At 32.3% G+C, this 16,217-nt stretch overlaps 1 protein-coding gene across 1 annotated transcript in view; it reads right to left on the bottom strand.

Moving 5' to 3' along the window:
• Window positions 1-3,984: 3,984 nt before the first annotated feature.
• The window catches only part of LOC145281664 (adenosylhomocysteinase A-like), a 124,805-nt gene continuing 112,572 nt past the window's right edge, over window positions 3,985-16,217 (bottom strand). The window contains exons 4-9 of the mRNA XM_080132216.1: window positions 14,317-14,416; window positions 12,185-12,297; window positions 9,910-10,117; window positions 7,072-7,277; window positions 6,347-6,535; window positions 3,985-4,340 (exon numbers count right to left, since the gene is read on the bottom strand). Coding sequence (XP_079988342.1) covers window positions 4,209-4,340; window positions 6,347-6,535; window positions 7,072-7,277; window positions 9,910-10,117; window positions 12,185-12,297; window positions 14,317-14,416 — 948 coding nt within the window. The 3' untranslated portion in view covers window positions 3,985-4,208. The remainder of the gene's footprint in view (window positions 4,341-6,346; window positions 6,536-7,071; window positions 7,278-9,909; window positions 10,118-12,184; window positions 12,298-14,316; window positions 14,417-16,217) is intronic.

Below are 16,217 nucleotides of genomic sequence, written 5' to 3'. Positions count from 1 at the left end.
CGACCATGTTGTTGTACTTGCTGAATTTTATGTTGAATAAAACCTTTCTAATATCTTAAAAGGTCTTTATTTTTCATTACAGTATGTATGTTTGCATGTCTGCCTAAAACTTTCAACAGAGGTGACGAATTTTCACAAGATCATTATCGTTTTGAAGCTTGACCCTTCAGACAACAAATACCGAAAAAATGGCTAAAAACATTAATTTCTTCACCCTCAACTGGGCACTTTTCTACAGGGGGGGGGGGTCGCTTTTTTTGTCGATATTTTTGAAAGTCATCTCCTCTTTTCGATTGCTTTACACATCACTTCCGGTTTGGTGGTGGTCGTACCAGCAAAGACGTCACTTTTTTTCCCCCCATTCTTTTCCTCCTTCGCGGTACGGGCTTGAGCCTGCCTTCCTACTATCACTTATTTTTGGTCAGCATACACCTCCAAACATCCGGGCTGAAATACTAGTTAGAAAATAAAATGATTCTTTTTAAGCGTTTCCGGAGAGTTCTAAAAATAGAATAGAAAAGTGTTATTTTTCCGAGGGCTCCAGAAAGTTCCAAGTCGTAATGATCCATTTTAGAAATTCTAGAATATTTCCTCCACAATGACTATAAATAGACACTAATAGCGTCATAACTACAATTATTAAATCAGTTCTGAGAAGGAACGCTATTTTGGGGCGACCTTTCAACTATTTATGACTCTGGACAATTTTCCTGGGATAATATCCGATCATAAGGAATTCCTGAAACAAGCTAATTGTGAACAACCTTCTAAAGAACTGAACTCTTGGTAAATATTGATTTTCTGATCAAATATATTATTTATCAAACTTATTTACACTGGATAAAAGCTAAATTAGCCTAAAACCGGATTTACCTCCCTTGCACCCTTTTTTCTTATATTTTTTTGGACTGTTTATCTGTTCAATACATTCTGTTCTTTTTCTCTTTAACTCCTTTTAGTTTTTTTTTTTTTTTTCAATATGTTCTACCCATTTTCTTGCACGTAACACCGGTCAGTATGCCCTGTCATTTTCAGGTTCAGCTCCCTTCCAGGGGAAGCCGTCCCTTTGCTATTTTCCTTTAGGAGAACGGCTATTATGTTGTAAGCGTTCTTGAGAGTTCATATTAGAGAGAGAGAGAGAGATAGAGACCGGGTATATATAAAGAGAGAGACCAGAACCATTTTAATACAGTTCCGGGAACAGGTAATACACAATGAGAGGGATATAGATAGACAGATGGAAGAGAGATTGACATTTATACAGTTCTGGGAGTGTTTCTATAAACATTATCTTTCTTTAACACATTTTTGAAATGATGATTCTCAGTTCTTTTATCATAATGAAGGAACCAGTCATTACTTATAATAGCTGAGGGGGGAAACATTCTTAAGATGATAAACATTTTTTATATGAATTTTATACACAAAGTTCTTTTTACAGATGAGTATAACAAGTCTTATAATACAAATTCGCAATACCTTGTTTGTAACTAAGACAGCTGTTACAAAATGATGACTTCCTTTTATTTCTTGACCGGTCAATGCTTTCACATCAAGGAATTCAAAGTTTCTACATGATTTCAACTTCTACCTTTGCTTCCTAAGTGGATGTCAGCTCTGTCTGTCCGACGCCTGACTACTCTGACCGACTGTTTTTCTCCTAAAGCTTCAACTATATTGACAACTCATCTCTTACTCATGACGTCATTGCATGACCAAACGTGAATATCGGTCCCGTGGCCCGACATGTTTTCTAAAACATGTGCCTGATCCACACATGCTTGCTAAGAAGAATTCTCTAACTTAATTTTCGACTAACCTATTTTACAATAATGTTTAACATTTTCTATTGTTCAGATCTAGATAACCTCAATTTAATTTCATAAACAGAATTGCACCATCAAATTCCTTTTTCACATAAACAGAATCTAAACTATTTTATGTGAACTAAACAATGGGTAATTCTACATTCCATTTTCAATAACATATCTGTATTATTTATTTTAAACTCTCCTGAATCTTAATGCCAAACCTAGCTTCCCAGATTAGAGTTCTTGGACTATCCTATCTCATTTTTACTTACAAGAACAGGCGATTTTTCTCTAACACAGCCCCTATTGTCATAGTATCTGGCTGGTATGCCCAATCTTCAATTTGTGTTGCTCCCCCATTTGGGGAGCTACCTGTTCAGTGGTGGTCCTTGGGCTGGAGGTGTCCAGTGTAATCTCTTCCCGGTTGATGGTGGTTGCCCCAAGTTGATAGTCTTGGGAGGTGGAAATTTCTAGAAATCATCATTTTGACCGCCATGAAAATAGTGTCCTAAATTTGGAAACCGAATTTGGCATCAAAAGGGGAGAGGAGAGTAGTCGAGGATGAGGCAGAGTGGCTGACCCTTGTCACTCAAAATGATTCCAAATTTGGTTATTCAGATTCCACCATCTTCTACATTTCACTATATTTAGTGAAACAAAAAAAAAAAATAAAATAAAAACATAAAAAAAACGTATAATCGGTTATTTAGCTGATCATCAGGTTCTGTTTCATCGAGTGAATAGTCAAATTTGATGATTTCCAACATTTGTTATTAGAAACACCATGTGAATTGACATTTGGTTGAGTGAAACAAGAACATATAATCGGTTCTGTGAGTTTGGCTATTCACCCAATTCGAACATTTTTCATATTAGCAAGTGAAATGAGAAAAACCGTGTAATTCACTCAATTTGACACATTGATTAAACTTAACTCACAAAATTTTATCAGGTGAAAGAATTTTCTGCCGAAGTGCGATTTTTGCCTTTGATTTCATTTTGTTTTTCAATGATTTTTAGAACAACCGCTTGCTTGATTTTGCCAACAATTTTAACAAGTTTCCATCATGACCATTTGGACAAAAATGAAAACTGAACTAACTTATTTTCGCCTGATTTCATTATTTGTAACTCATGCTATCACCCAATTTTAACACCAACCAATGGTTTTTCTGTATCTCATATTTTAAAGCAATTTTCTAACCAACTCATGATTTTGACATTTTACAGAAATTCTTACTAACGGATTCAACTTCCTTTCCAACCGATTTTGAAGGAATTTTTTAACCAAACACCTTATTGTACAAATTGTTTTTACTTGACACTTCATCTAATGCCAGATTTGGACACAACTGAAATCTAATTTTACATCATTTCGTCAATAAAAAAGAAAAGAAATACAAAAAACAGAAAAACATGGTTGACAGAGCGAGATGTGCACTTGTAACCAAACATCAGTGGGCACTGGAAGCTGTAGGAGTGAGCCGGAGTTGTAGAGGTACAACAAAAGAAATGCAGTTAACTACCACAAGCAAGGGCTGCTGGGCTCTAATATTAGTCACAATTCGAGAGGCTTCCTGTTGGCTTAATTTTTTGCTGAGAAAACACCCCAAAAAATAAACAAATGACTTAATTGTAAAACGTTTGATCAGGAATAATTAAGCTTTTGTGTTTTAACTTTGTGTTTCAGTTTTGTTTAGTTGTGAAAAGTTAAAGTGGCAGCAAGTTTGTTTTTGCCTGATATGCCTTCATTTTACACCCTAGGCATCTTGTTGCCAATTTGCTTGTTGATGTTCAATGCCAAATGGCGAAATTTCAAAAGGGGTTGGCTGCAGCAATTTAGAGACTTGGAAAAAAAAAGTTTGGCTTTCAGAAAATACTGTTTTAGTGATAGATGAATGTGTAAATGTATGTACGTCTCAGCTGACTTCTCTTGATTTCGAAGAGAAAGACCATGAGATTTAGCAAGAAAAGGCCATTATGGTTTCAGCATAAACAGACAAAATTTCATGGACGCAACCATTTGTTTTTAAAAGCTGATCAAAAAAAACTTGCTTCATATTTCATACTAAAAATATAGCCTATGATTTCAACTTGCCATTTTGATTCTTTTGCTGAAACCTAAAAAATTCTTACAGGGTTACATGTTTTTATAATTGTAAAAACAACAAAACATTCTTGAATTTTCTTTATTTTCCCAATAGTTTATATTGTATAAACTATTTTTTTACATAAAAAAATAAACCCAGTCAATACCTGAAAATATTGAAGACAAAAAAATAAACCCAGTTTCCATGTTAACATCTGAAAATACTGAAGGCAAAATTAAAACCAGTGGGAAAAAATAAGTAAGGTTAATCTAATGTTTAAAAATTAACTAAACTTGGTCCAAAAAGTTTAGTATCTGTAATGTTCTGGTTTAAAAGGTCCTTTCTTTGATAGTCCTAAGTAATCTGCTTGCTTATCAGTTAATGTAGTCAGTTTCACTCCTAAATGGTCCAAATGTAATGCAGCCACTTCTTCGTCCAACTACAAAAAAATAAATGAATAAAACTTCAGCACAAACAAAGCAAAATTTATTTTTCATTTATGAAAAAGAAATTTAAGCTGAAACTACTACATAATTATAAGTAAAACTAAGTAAAACTTGTGAGTGCACTTTCAGAAACAAAGAAAATGTATCATTCAAAAAAGAAAACAAAAGTCTAACACTATACAAAGGTTATTTACAAATAAGATATGCAGGACAATAAGGATAGCAAGTTATACTGCATGTTTGTGACAAGAGGATTAGTTGATTGATGTCAGACCAACATAAAAGTGACAAATTACTATCGCTGTCAAAGAAATTTCATCCACATAGAATGAGAAAGAATTAATTGTTAAAAGTATGACATTTTGTTACATTAAGTGAATTATATATGGAGATAAGGATTTCGTTAGATTAAACATGAAATTAAGAAAAATCCAGACATGGCACAAAACACCAAGGATGAAAATAATTCAAAACATGGAAATAACACATTGATTAAACCAGTCTGGATCATTTTTCAGAAATTTTATTTAATATTAATGATTAAGGAAAATATTTTTGAGGGAAAGTTTATTTAATATTAGCAAGGGTACCCAGTATTGCTCAGGGTCATTAAATAGAAGTGAAATTATGTGAAACATCTTTATATTAAAATTTCTATCCCTCCCTCTCACTTCAGGCATCTTTATTTTTCTGTTTTCCTCTGCTCCTTTCACCATTTTTCTCCGTAAACCTTTCTGTATCTTTCGCTCAACTTATTCCTCTCTCGTTTTGTTGCACTGAAAAATTCAGATACTGATACATTTTTTTTTAAATGTTACTACATTTAAAAAAGGCAGCTCCAGTACCTGAATTCTCATATTTATTGCTTCTTGGCAACGCCAAATAGAACAAAACAATAACATTTTTCCCTCCACCTGCTATCACAATATAAAGAAAAATTATGTTAATGAAAATAATCCAAAGGGATAAAATATGATACTGTAAATCACATGAAAATAAAGTGTTTCATGATCGAACGATATCTTTTGCAGAAATTAATTCCTATTTGTGTTAGGTAAATTATTTTGAGTTGATAATGACATTAAAGTTCTGTTTCTGTTTGTCCCGCAAAGAAACAAGCTTTTGTGATCGAACAATATTTTTCAAGAAATTAATTTTAATTTCAGTAACGTAAATTCTTTCCAGTCGAGATTGTACCCAATTCATAATAGTGATTTAAAAAATATATAAATAAATCAATGTAGATTTTATTCTGAAACCTGGCATTGTTCGGTCATAAAATATGCTTAAATATGGTATTTTCATTTATTCAGACGTGGTATATATTATTATGGAGTCGATTCTCTATTCATTATTTCACGTATTGCACCAAAACCCAATGTCTAGTCGTGATTTCAAAAGTTAAAAAATGAAAATTATGACTTGGGTGCTATCAGCTAGAATTAAAACTAAAACTGATAGCAAAACTATCATTAATGACATTACCCATTGGACAACCGTCAATTGAATATGAAATCATGAGAAATAAACTAACAAATTTACAAAATATATAAGAGTAGTTTTAGTTGATCCACTCTTGCCAAGTTATGATTTAATTCAATTTTGACCCCTTTTTAAACCCTTAAAAACTATTTTAACCAGTTAAAGACCCATAAAAGAATGCTAGACAAAAAATGCAATCATTTGAGCCATCTTGCTTCATTCTGCAACCTACCATTTCAAAGGAATTTGAAAAAAAATGGAAACAGACGGACAGAGTGAGATTTATAAATGAAATTAATAATCAAGGAAAGTTTATTTTAAGGGAAACATGTATTCCTAAAGACATTGACAACTAAATCCTGAAGAAAAAGAAAAAACCTTATTTTAACAGTTGGGATTTTGCAACTTGATAAAATCATTTCAGATAAAAATCTTATATTTATTAAACTTTTTGATAAAGTTATTTTCAAATATTGAATTCATTTTTATGCAAATCAAAATATTTAACATTACATACTTTCTTGGGTAAAAAGTGAACGCCAAGTGAATATTCTTTAGTCCACAGTTCAATTTGTGCAATTGTCTGATTTGTAAATGAATTACTCATCACAAAACTTGGATGACCATGAGCACAACCCAAATTAACCAAACGCCCCTCAGCCAAAACAATAAGGTGTCTGCCATTTTTCAAAGTGTAGCGGTCAACCTGCAAACAAAAAGATAAAAAAATTAAAAATCATTCTGATATATTTCAAATAAGAATGGGAAATTAAAAATTCTGCATACATTGAATTTTAAACACCATTTTAAGTACTGAAAATTAATATGGTTTTCTGCTTCAATGTCAGAACAAAAAAAAAACAACAAATTAATGTATTCTTTTTTACAAATATGAACAGAATTATTCCGGATTGTATCGGTATTACATCAGTCACCTGCTTTTCATGACCTTACGTTACCCTGATCGGGTGGGTAGGGGCTACATGGGGTCCTTGATCTTGCCCAAGCATCTCCCACAGACTAGTGGAGCAAAAGAGGCACCTTACTTTTCCTTTGCCAGTAGTGTTGGCCTAAGTAATATCTTGACTGGTGAACAAATAAACAGTTGCATTTTTTTTATTTTTGTTTTATTCAGCATTTATTTTTAATTATTTTTTCAGTTGTACAAACTTTAATTTTTAAGATTCAAGATAGATTTTCTTTAAGGTCAAATTGGTACAGAAAAAAAAAAAAAAAACTCACTTGGGGTTTTATTTCCACTTTTTCAATAGAATTTTCAGTCAACCATTTTACATCAATTTCAATGTCAAAGTGACCAATATTGCAGACAATTGCATCTTCTGGCATCTGCTCAAAATGTCTGCCACAAATGATGTCACGGCAGCCTGTTGTTGTAACAAAAATACGCCCAATTTTACAAGCTTCATCCATTGTAGCTACTTCATAACCTGAAACGAAATTATATCATAAAACATCTAATTTAGATAAATTACAAATTTTCGCAATTTATGTTTTATTCAATTACCTTACAGTAGCAATACACATGAAAAAATTTAAATGGCTTAAAATATTTCAATATTGGTATATATAGAAAGAGCTTGATAAGCTAAGAAAGAATCTTTAAATTTTTTAAATCCAATTAAAATCAAAGAAGTTATGACTATTTTTATGCCCTGCGTGTTTGGATATTTCCCCCTCTTTAAGACCATATGCGTTTTGTCACATTTTTTGCACTACTTTTTCAGTAAAAATGTTATATCTTTGTTAAAATGGAAGACTAAGCAATGACATTTGCCATATAAGTGTATTTTTGTGCAAGGAATCTGAATATGCTACTGAAAATCTCCAGGTTTCCAAATAATCTGCAGTAAATGCACATAAATATGCTGCGATTGCTTAAAAATGCCATGTATTCATTAAAAGAAAAGTTAGAGAACTCAAAGTTTAGTTGTAATGCATTTTATGTGCCAAAAACTGAAATCGAAATCTAGGATTGATTAAAAATGAATATATTGCAATATTTCTTTGGTATTATTGTAGATTAATACCTTCTGTTACCCCTCCCTCATCTGACCACCTCTCCAAAATATGTGATTCTACCTTTATAGACAATTGCATGTGAACAACTTGAAAAACTTTAAAAGATAAACAAAAATTATTTTAGAATTTAATGTAAAATGATTTCTCATTTTTAATCATTTGAGCGTTTTAGGGCATTTACCTAATGATAGATAAATCCTGGGTGTTTTTGTTTTGTTTTCTAAAAAGGTGATTATGCATGGTTTTAAAAAGGTCTTTGTGCAATTATGAGTAGGTGGGGAGGTTGCCACTCTGATTTTGGGTTAATGTTAGGGCTAAGGAAAATTATGTGTGAACATCCTGAAGACTTGATAGAAACAAAACAAAAACAATTTTAGAATTTAGAGTGGGGGTTGGTTTCACATAAATGTAAAATAATTCACCATTTCAAGACGATCCTAGCATTTTAGGACAGTTGACTAATTTATTTTATGGGAGATTGCACTTTCTTTAAACGTTTTTTTATGCTTTTTTTTTTTTTTTTTTTTAAGCTTATATGAGCTCACAGAGGAAGTTTGTTTAGTGGGGAGCTCTGCCACTTGTACTTAGCGTTATTGTTAAGGCTAAAGGTTTTAGGAGGAGGCTTGCCACTCATACCAAGGATTAGACATAGAATTAAGCCAGTTTTTTTTTGTTTTTTTTAAAGAGGGTGTTTGATACCCATTGTGAAACTTTACAAGAATTATGACAAACAGACAAAAATAAAATGTTATTTAAAAAAGTGACGTCCTTCTAACAGAAAACATGATGCTTGGAAAAATATCAAGTATTTAAATTCTATTTAAATATAAAAAAAGAAACAAGTTTTTGCTAAAGCTGACAAATTGTTAAAATTTTGAATTAATTTTATTTTGATTTTTAATTACATTTCATGTCTTTTCCTACCATTTTTATTTTTTAACTGAGCACCTCCTACAAATATTTAAATATTGATTATTTTTTTTTAATTTTATTTTTAATAATTGGGTAGATTAGTTTCCATTCGAATTCACTGAAAACATTTTTTAAGGGACGAAAATTACAAGTGTGTGTACCGTTCATACATGTGAACCAAAAAAACAAAACGTCTGTTTACACCATGTTACCGCTGCTGCTACTATCACTAATACTACAGAAGTCTTGATTCAAATTCATAACGATATTTTCGGATATGTTTTTAAATTGCTATGTACCACTAGAGAAAACACTGTTCAATCATCTTTTTAACGAATAAACATAGTAAAAAGATTGTTTTATTTAATAGCGAGTGTCCGAAGAAATTTTTTTCAAAATTTTCAATACTCATAATTTTGAAATCTTTTTTTTAACACAACAAAAAAAAAAAAAACGAGTCGTCAAATGAATTTCAGACACTCTAAATTATTAAAAATGACATCTCTTTTGGCTAATTTACAAATTTCATTAAAAAACTTCACAGAAACACGGTAATGTTTAGAAATCGGGGGAGGGGTTGTTACAAAATCTTACCGAAAATGCCGTTTTATGATGTTCACATTTTTATCACTTTATTTGCTTAAAACTCTAAAAATATATAATGTATGTTATTTACTAATTCATTTGAAAGTATATTCATTTCTGAACAAAACGGTGGTATTTTGAAGACTTAAAGTGCTTTGGTTTTTAAAATATGACTACTTTAGCAGAAACCCCTTGAAATTTGTGATTATCCAAAGCGTTTTAACGGCCATGTGTATTGCTACTTATAACTTCATTCTGATTTGTAAATCTCTCTACAATATTTGTATATATGCTAAAATTTAATTTATAAATTAAAACTCTTTTATTTGAAAGAGAGATCACCATTTTGATGTCAAATTTAACAAAATACTTAAAAATTATTCTACAAATTTAATTGAAAACAATTTACAAATGTACTCATCTCTTGGCAAATTTAACCTTTAGACAATTTACAGTTGGAAATAAAAACCAAGCTGAACTTTTCATAAGAATCTATAGATTCACATTTAAAAGTGAAATGAATCTGAGGTTTCTACAAAATACCTTCCATAGCTGCTTGCAAAGCATTAATTGGGTCAATTTCTGTAATGATAACACGAGCCCCAAAACCACGCAATGACTGTGCACAACCTTTGCCAACATCTCCATAGCCAGCAACAATCGCAATTTTTCCAGCTAACATGATATCAGTTGCACGCTTGATGCCATCCACAAGAGATTCACGGCAACCATAAAGATTATCGAATTTGCTCTAAAATAATAATAAAAAAAAAATACAAAAACGTTTTAATGTTATACTGAAAATTATAAATTGTTAAAAATAATGTATAAATTTTATAAAATCTGACATTTTAACAGGATTAAAAAAGTTTCCTCACCATAAACAGCTGATTTCTATGAAGAAAATTTTTTTGGTACATTGAATTTAAACATTTCAGAGTTTTATGCATACATTTCTTTCTACTTTCATTTTACTGAAAATTAATATGGATTTTTGCTGAAATAATTCATATACCTATAAAGTTGGGGTTTTTCTTTGGTAGTAAAAGCCTACTTTTTCTATTTAAAACTTAAACCTAATTTCTTAATATACTCAGTCATGGATATGCGAGCGACTACATGAAGGTTAACTAATTTGCATATTCCTTTGAAAAAATGAGCATTAATTACTTATTAAAATCATCATCATAGAGTATTGACTTAAGAAATTTGCATGAATTAAAATATATTTATACATATTTTATGGCTGAGTTTGCTGGGCGACATGCTAGTCTATTATATAAAGGATAAACATACTCCCGCTTCGCGAAGATTTACTCATTGTTATCAAGAAATAAACTCTGAGAAAAAAAAAAAAAAAAAAAAAAAAAAATTTGCAAATGGAATTTTAAGGGTTGGGGAACTTTATGGGGTGGGGAAACTTTTCGTAGTGCTCAGTAAAAGATACTTCTGAGCTCAAATCGAACCGATGAACAGTGTTGTCCAGGATAGACCTTTGTTTTTTTTGCCGGAAAGCCATCTCAAAAGTGACAAACAAAAAAGAAAAAATTCTCTTGGTTTTAGTAGCACTTTGGAGGCCTCAAATTTGTTCTTTTTATGTCCTAGAGTAGTAAAAACATAACGATTTCCGTTCACGGCTTACAAAGATGACAGCGATCATGTGAGCCCAGAAATGACCCAGCCATCCGATTCAAGTTCAGAAGTATCCCCTGCATGTGAAACACCTGTGGGATGATTCTGTAGCAGTGGTGCCAAGTACCCTATCTATGTTTCTTGCTTCAGCAATTGTATTATAATAAAGTCAAAAGTATACATACCTTACTTAAATTAAAAATATTTATTGGGAGATACAAGTTTGAAATTTTAATTTTGGGATGAGGAAGTTAAGAAAACTTTACTTTTCTCAAAACTGTCATTTTATTTATTCATTGCCCCCTACCCCCCAAAAAACTCGAACTGTTAACTTCAAAACTTTGAAGTAGCAATATTTTTATCCTAACCAGGCAAATTTAATTATCATTGCAATTCCTTATTGATTTGCAAAGTTATTTCAAATCCTACCATCACTTAAAATCCCATTTAACTCCAACTGTGCAATATAATCTGACAAAGGTTACAGAAAATTATTTCTACGTTTTGCAAGTGCAGATATTGTCGATATTTTCTGGCCAACATACCGATTGTTCTTGGTTATGAAAAAAAATATTCAGTTATTACAACTGTTTTAAATGTGTCATCAATACACTTTTTTCATTTTGTTGAAGATAAACTTTTATTCTTATATGCAAGATACAAGTTGTATTGGATTGGAAAGAGAAATGAGTGATGTTACCATTTGTACTGCAGAGAGATAAGTAAATAATGTTAAACATACTGTGTAAATGTTAATGGTTACCAAGAAAATTTTCACAGCTAATACATTGCAATAAGTGAAGATGCAACAAATTAGTTTTATGACAGGTAAAGTTAAAAACTAGTGAAAAAAATTCTGAAACAGTACAAAAGACAATTTCATGCTGAAGAAAGTTCATGAAATAAAGAGAAAATGTGGAGATTAAATGAAGAATATATGAAAAACAAGTTTAGAGACCAAGTGATACTTGGAGGTCTTATTTGCGTTGCTTTCTCGAACGCCCACAAATAGATCCGTTTTAGTAGCTACTAAAAGAAGTATTGAAGAGCTATCCAAGATGAACTTAAACTATCTGTCCAAATATATAAATAAACTTAAACTACATTTACATGCTATTTTATTTTGAAAAATTCAATTATTGTTCAAATAAACAATTAAAAAAATGAACAATTATAGCAATATTACCTTGGTAACTGAATCGTTAACATTAATTGCTGGAACTTTAAGTTCCTTCTTCTCCATCAATTTGTAAAGATTATGAACTCCGGTAGTAGTTTCTTCAGATATGCCCTTAATTCCTGAAAATAATTAAATATTGCAAATAAAAACAAATTGTAAGAGAAAGAATTGTTAGAAATACAATTATAATAGAATTATATATGGATACATAAATTCAATTTTTTTTAATAACAGGAACGATTTGGGGGCAATTTTACCCCTATAAGGACCCCTAGGTGGGTAATCAGAGATATCCCAGAAAATCCATTCTGGCAAAAAAATTTTTCCCTACACCATGACTAATGTTTGTGCAAAATTAAAAAAAAAAAAAAATCTAAGGTGTGGTTATTGGGAAAAGTGCGAACAATGAGATCCAATTCCTCCTTTGTTGGGGGACCAATAAAATTTAAAAAATGCAACTTTGTTCTAAAGAATAATATAATAAAATAGTATAAAAAACTGTCACATTTGAAAGAAAATAGGTACTCATGCAGAGAATGATCCGGACATAACTCAGTGCACGCCCGGCTTTCCCCGGAACATGACGTCAACAGCCGGAGTAAGCCGAGTGTCGCCGAGGAGATTAAGTTGTTTGATGTAACAAAGCTGAGCCAACGACAATATAGTGCAATGGTTTTCAACGCGACGCGCATTTGCGCAAGTTAAAAATTCAATGCAGCAGACGACAATCATGAAAAGAAAAAAAACAAGTTAGTTAAGAAAAAGATTGAAAACACTATTTGCATACTTTTCCATAAGGAAGAAAACATGAATTTTACAGAAATTATCTGAGCAGTTTAAAACAGCAGTGGGAGTTCAGGAATTTTGTCAGGATAGAAGATTGCCAGCACAAACAAAAACATGTCTCTCTTGTGGACATAGCTGCGCTCTTATTGCAAGAAGCAAAGTAAGTGATGGTGATACCTGGAGGTGCTAGGCTGGCAAATGCTGAACATTCACCTCTATCCGAACAGGAACTTTTTCACAAAATCTAGGCTGGCAATTGCCGTAATACTAAAACGGATCTATTTGTGGGCGTTCGAGAAAGCAACTTCAAATAAGACCTCCAACACGAACGTGGAATTCGCTTGACGCACACCATCACCGACTCGAATTTCTTAAGAGACATTTGCGGGGAATATTTTCTAAGGAATCCCTGGCAGATAAGGTACTCAGGCCATACGGTGGAGGTTTAATCGTAGAAAGCATAACGTCGGCAGGTTACTCACACTAGTCTGGGTCTTTGGTGGATACGACCCCGCCGAAAAGAAAGGTTTCTTGGTGAGTGTACCAAACCGGAATGCCGAAACCCTCCTTTCATTAATCAAACAATATATTCTGCCGGGTACCAAGGCATACAACAAAGTGGGGGGAGAGGGGTATCACCATTTGATGGTGAACCACAGCCTTCACTATGTAGAACCTGAAACGAAGGCTACGGCGAATCATGTGGAGCGAATGTGGAAGGAACCTAAACAACGCAACAAAGTAGAATGCGGGACCAACCGGGAGCTTTTGGACACATATCTCCTAGAGTTTATGTGGAGGCAAACATTTGGTAAAGCTCCGTTTGTCTCCACATTAGCTCACATCGCAGAAAGCTAACCGGTTGATGATGAGCTTCCTTACACGTCCGCTATCACCTCTGCGTCCACTTTGGTGCCGTGTGATGCCCTCCAACAGTCTGAGAAAACAAACTGTTTTAAAATGAGACGCCCCCCCCCCTCAAAAAAAAAAAAAAAAAAAAAAGAAACAAATTATTCCACCCAGTTTTCTTTCTTTTTTCAGTTTCCAGGTTTTTCTACCCCCCCCCCACAAAAAAAAAAAAAATTAAACAATCCCACCCAGTTTTCTTTATTTTCCTAGTTTCAAGGTTTTTTCTTCAAAAAAATCAATTAAAAAACATTTTCCTTTACAGTTAATAAAACTTAAAAATTAAGGTGGGTTCCTCTTTTCTTGTTATGCTTTCAGCGGCGATGCTTGGCTTACTCCGGCTGTTGACATTGTGTTCCGAGGAAAGCCGGGCGTGCGCAGAGTTACGTCCAGATCACTCTCTGCATGAGTACCAGAAAATGATTAAAACTTAGTTTATTTCTTACCTGCAAGTAATTGGGGATATTTCTGATGGATTAAGTTTGTGAGATCACCACCATCATCGAGAATCAGATTTAATGGTTTGTCATCTTTAAAGTAAACAGTCTATATATATATATATAAAAAAAAAGAAAAAAAAAAAAAAAAAGAAAAATGTCAATTCAAATAACAAAAATGAAAAATTTTGCTTGAGAAATTCATTCACTTAGAGTTAAGCATGTTTTCTCTATAAAAACAATAGAGAATAAGCATTTATTTCTAATAATTCTAAAATGATTCTCATGAACTGATTTATAGAATCATGACAATAATATGAATATTAGTTGCAGCATTATTTCTTTAATAATTGCTTTTGTGTGAATGCTCTTGAAGAATTTCTATTTTAAATCAGTCAGACATTTTACCAACCAAGTAGGGTCCATCTGGGGGTCCTCAGCCTCCATAATGAGACTGATCAAGTAAAAATTCAATATTGCAAGTTTGTCATTCACCTAAGCAGACCGGTACCATTAGTAACTAAATAAGTAAAATAAAAATAAACATCTATTATCTGTTGATAAACAAGACTCTTGGTTTTGCTTCTTTCATTACAACACTGACCAGATGGATTGACAACCTTTAGGAAACAATCATGACAAATGAGTGCAGGAAGTATATATTCACACTTAAGTAATTTGGAAAATATCTACAATATCTGCACTTGTGAGGAACTTAAACTTGTATAAAGAAATTTCCTTTGACAAAAATATTAATTTGGCAAAACGTCTCAAAAAGCAAGAATTTTAATTATACAAAATATACATGTGTATGTAACAGATTTTCAATATGTACTGTGCCGAGCTTGCGCTGATGCGTATGAGTTGGGTCTATCTGCGATGAAAAGCGAACCCGAGACCTTTCGATTACAACTTAAGTCTGCTAATGAACTACACCCATCTTACTCCAAAGTGACGGTTTAGTTTCATCAAACGGCTATGAAAAGAACATGCTTTTAAGTAATTCGGGGTTTCCTTTTTTTTTTCTTAAATAACACTGCTTTGATAACGTGTCTCGTGTTATTGCATTTTCAAATCGTGGCATATCGATTCAACAAGATTGTTCGGTCCTGCTTGGGAACATGCATGTCGATTCAACGGTATTTGTTTGTGGTGTGGCATGTCGATTCAGCGGTGATGTTCTTAATTTCGTGGATGAATTTGGTATGTATCGTGCTGTCACTTATGAAAACAAATTTTATATATATATATATATATATATATATATATATATATTAGTGGAAATGGTAATTAATAAAAACTGAAGTGCTTAATACTGTTGTAGAGCAGGTATGCGTTTTATTTTTATTTTTTATTACCGTATCTTTCTGTTAAGTTACATTAACTTAACAGAAAGATACGGTAATAAAAAATAAAACGTATATATATATATATATATATATATATATATATATATATATACACACACACACACACACTTTTTTCTGGTGATTTCTCTCCCTTGTGTAGTGACAAGCTATCAGCCATCATGGCACCTGAAGCTCACTGTATTTGATGGCAGTGAGCCTGGATAGTCAGTAGTGAAGTGGCTGGAGAAAGCTAAACTAATATATCAGCTGAGTGGGATGAAGCGCATCAAGTGGTTGGTTGGTTTATTTATTTATTTAACCAGTATATCGACCTTCATTGGGTCATTTAATGCTGACGATCGTTTCGGTTCATTTTTTCCATAGTGTTTGTTTGCTTAGTACTCTTTTTTTTTTGGGGGGGGGACAAGTTTTATCTGTTTTAGTCAAAGTTTTTTTTTGGTAAGGCCTTATGCTGTTATATTTTTTGGTATAGCTGTATTTCTCTCAGAAATGAGAGAATGTTGTCTGTGCAGGTGTTTTTAAAAATCTCTTTCATATTGT

The sequence above is a fragment of the Euprymna scolopes genome, chromosome 1 (assembly GCF_053919585.1).
Source record: "Euprymna scolopes isolate OS-2025 chromosome 1, ASM5391958v1, whole genome shotgun sequence".
NCBI classification, from domain to species: Eukaryota; Metazoa; Mollusca; class Cephalopoda; order Sepiida; family Sepiolidae; genus Euprymna; species Euprymna scolopes.
Note: the sequence above shows the minus strand (reverse complement) of the source record. Positions and strands in the feature narration are given on the sequence as shown.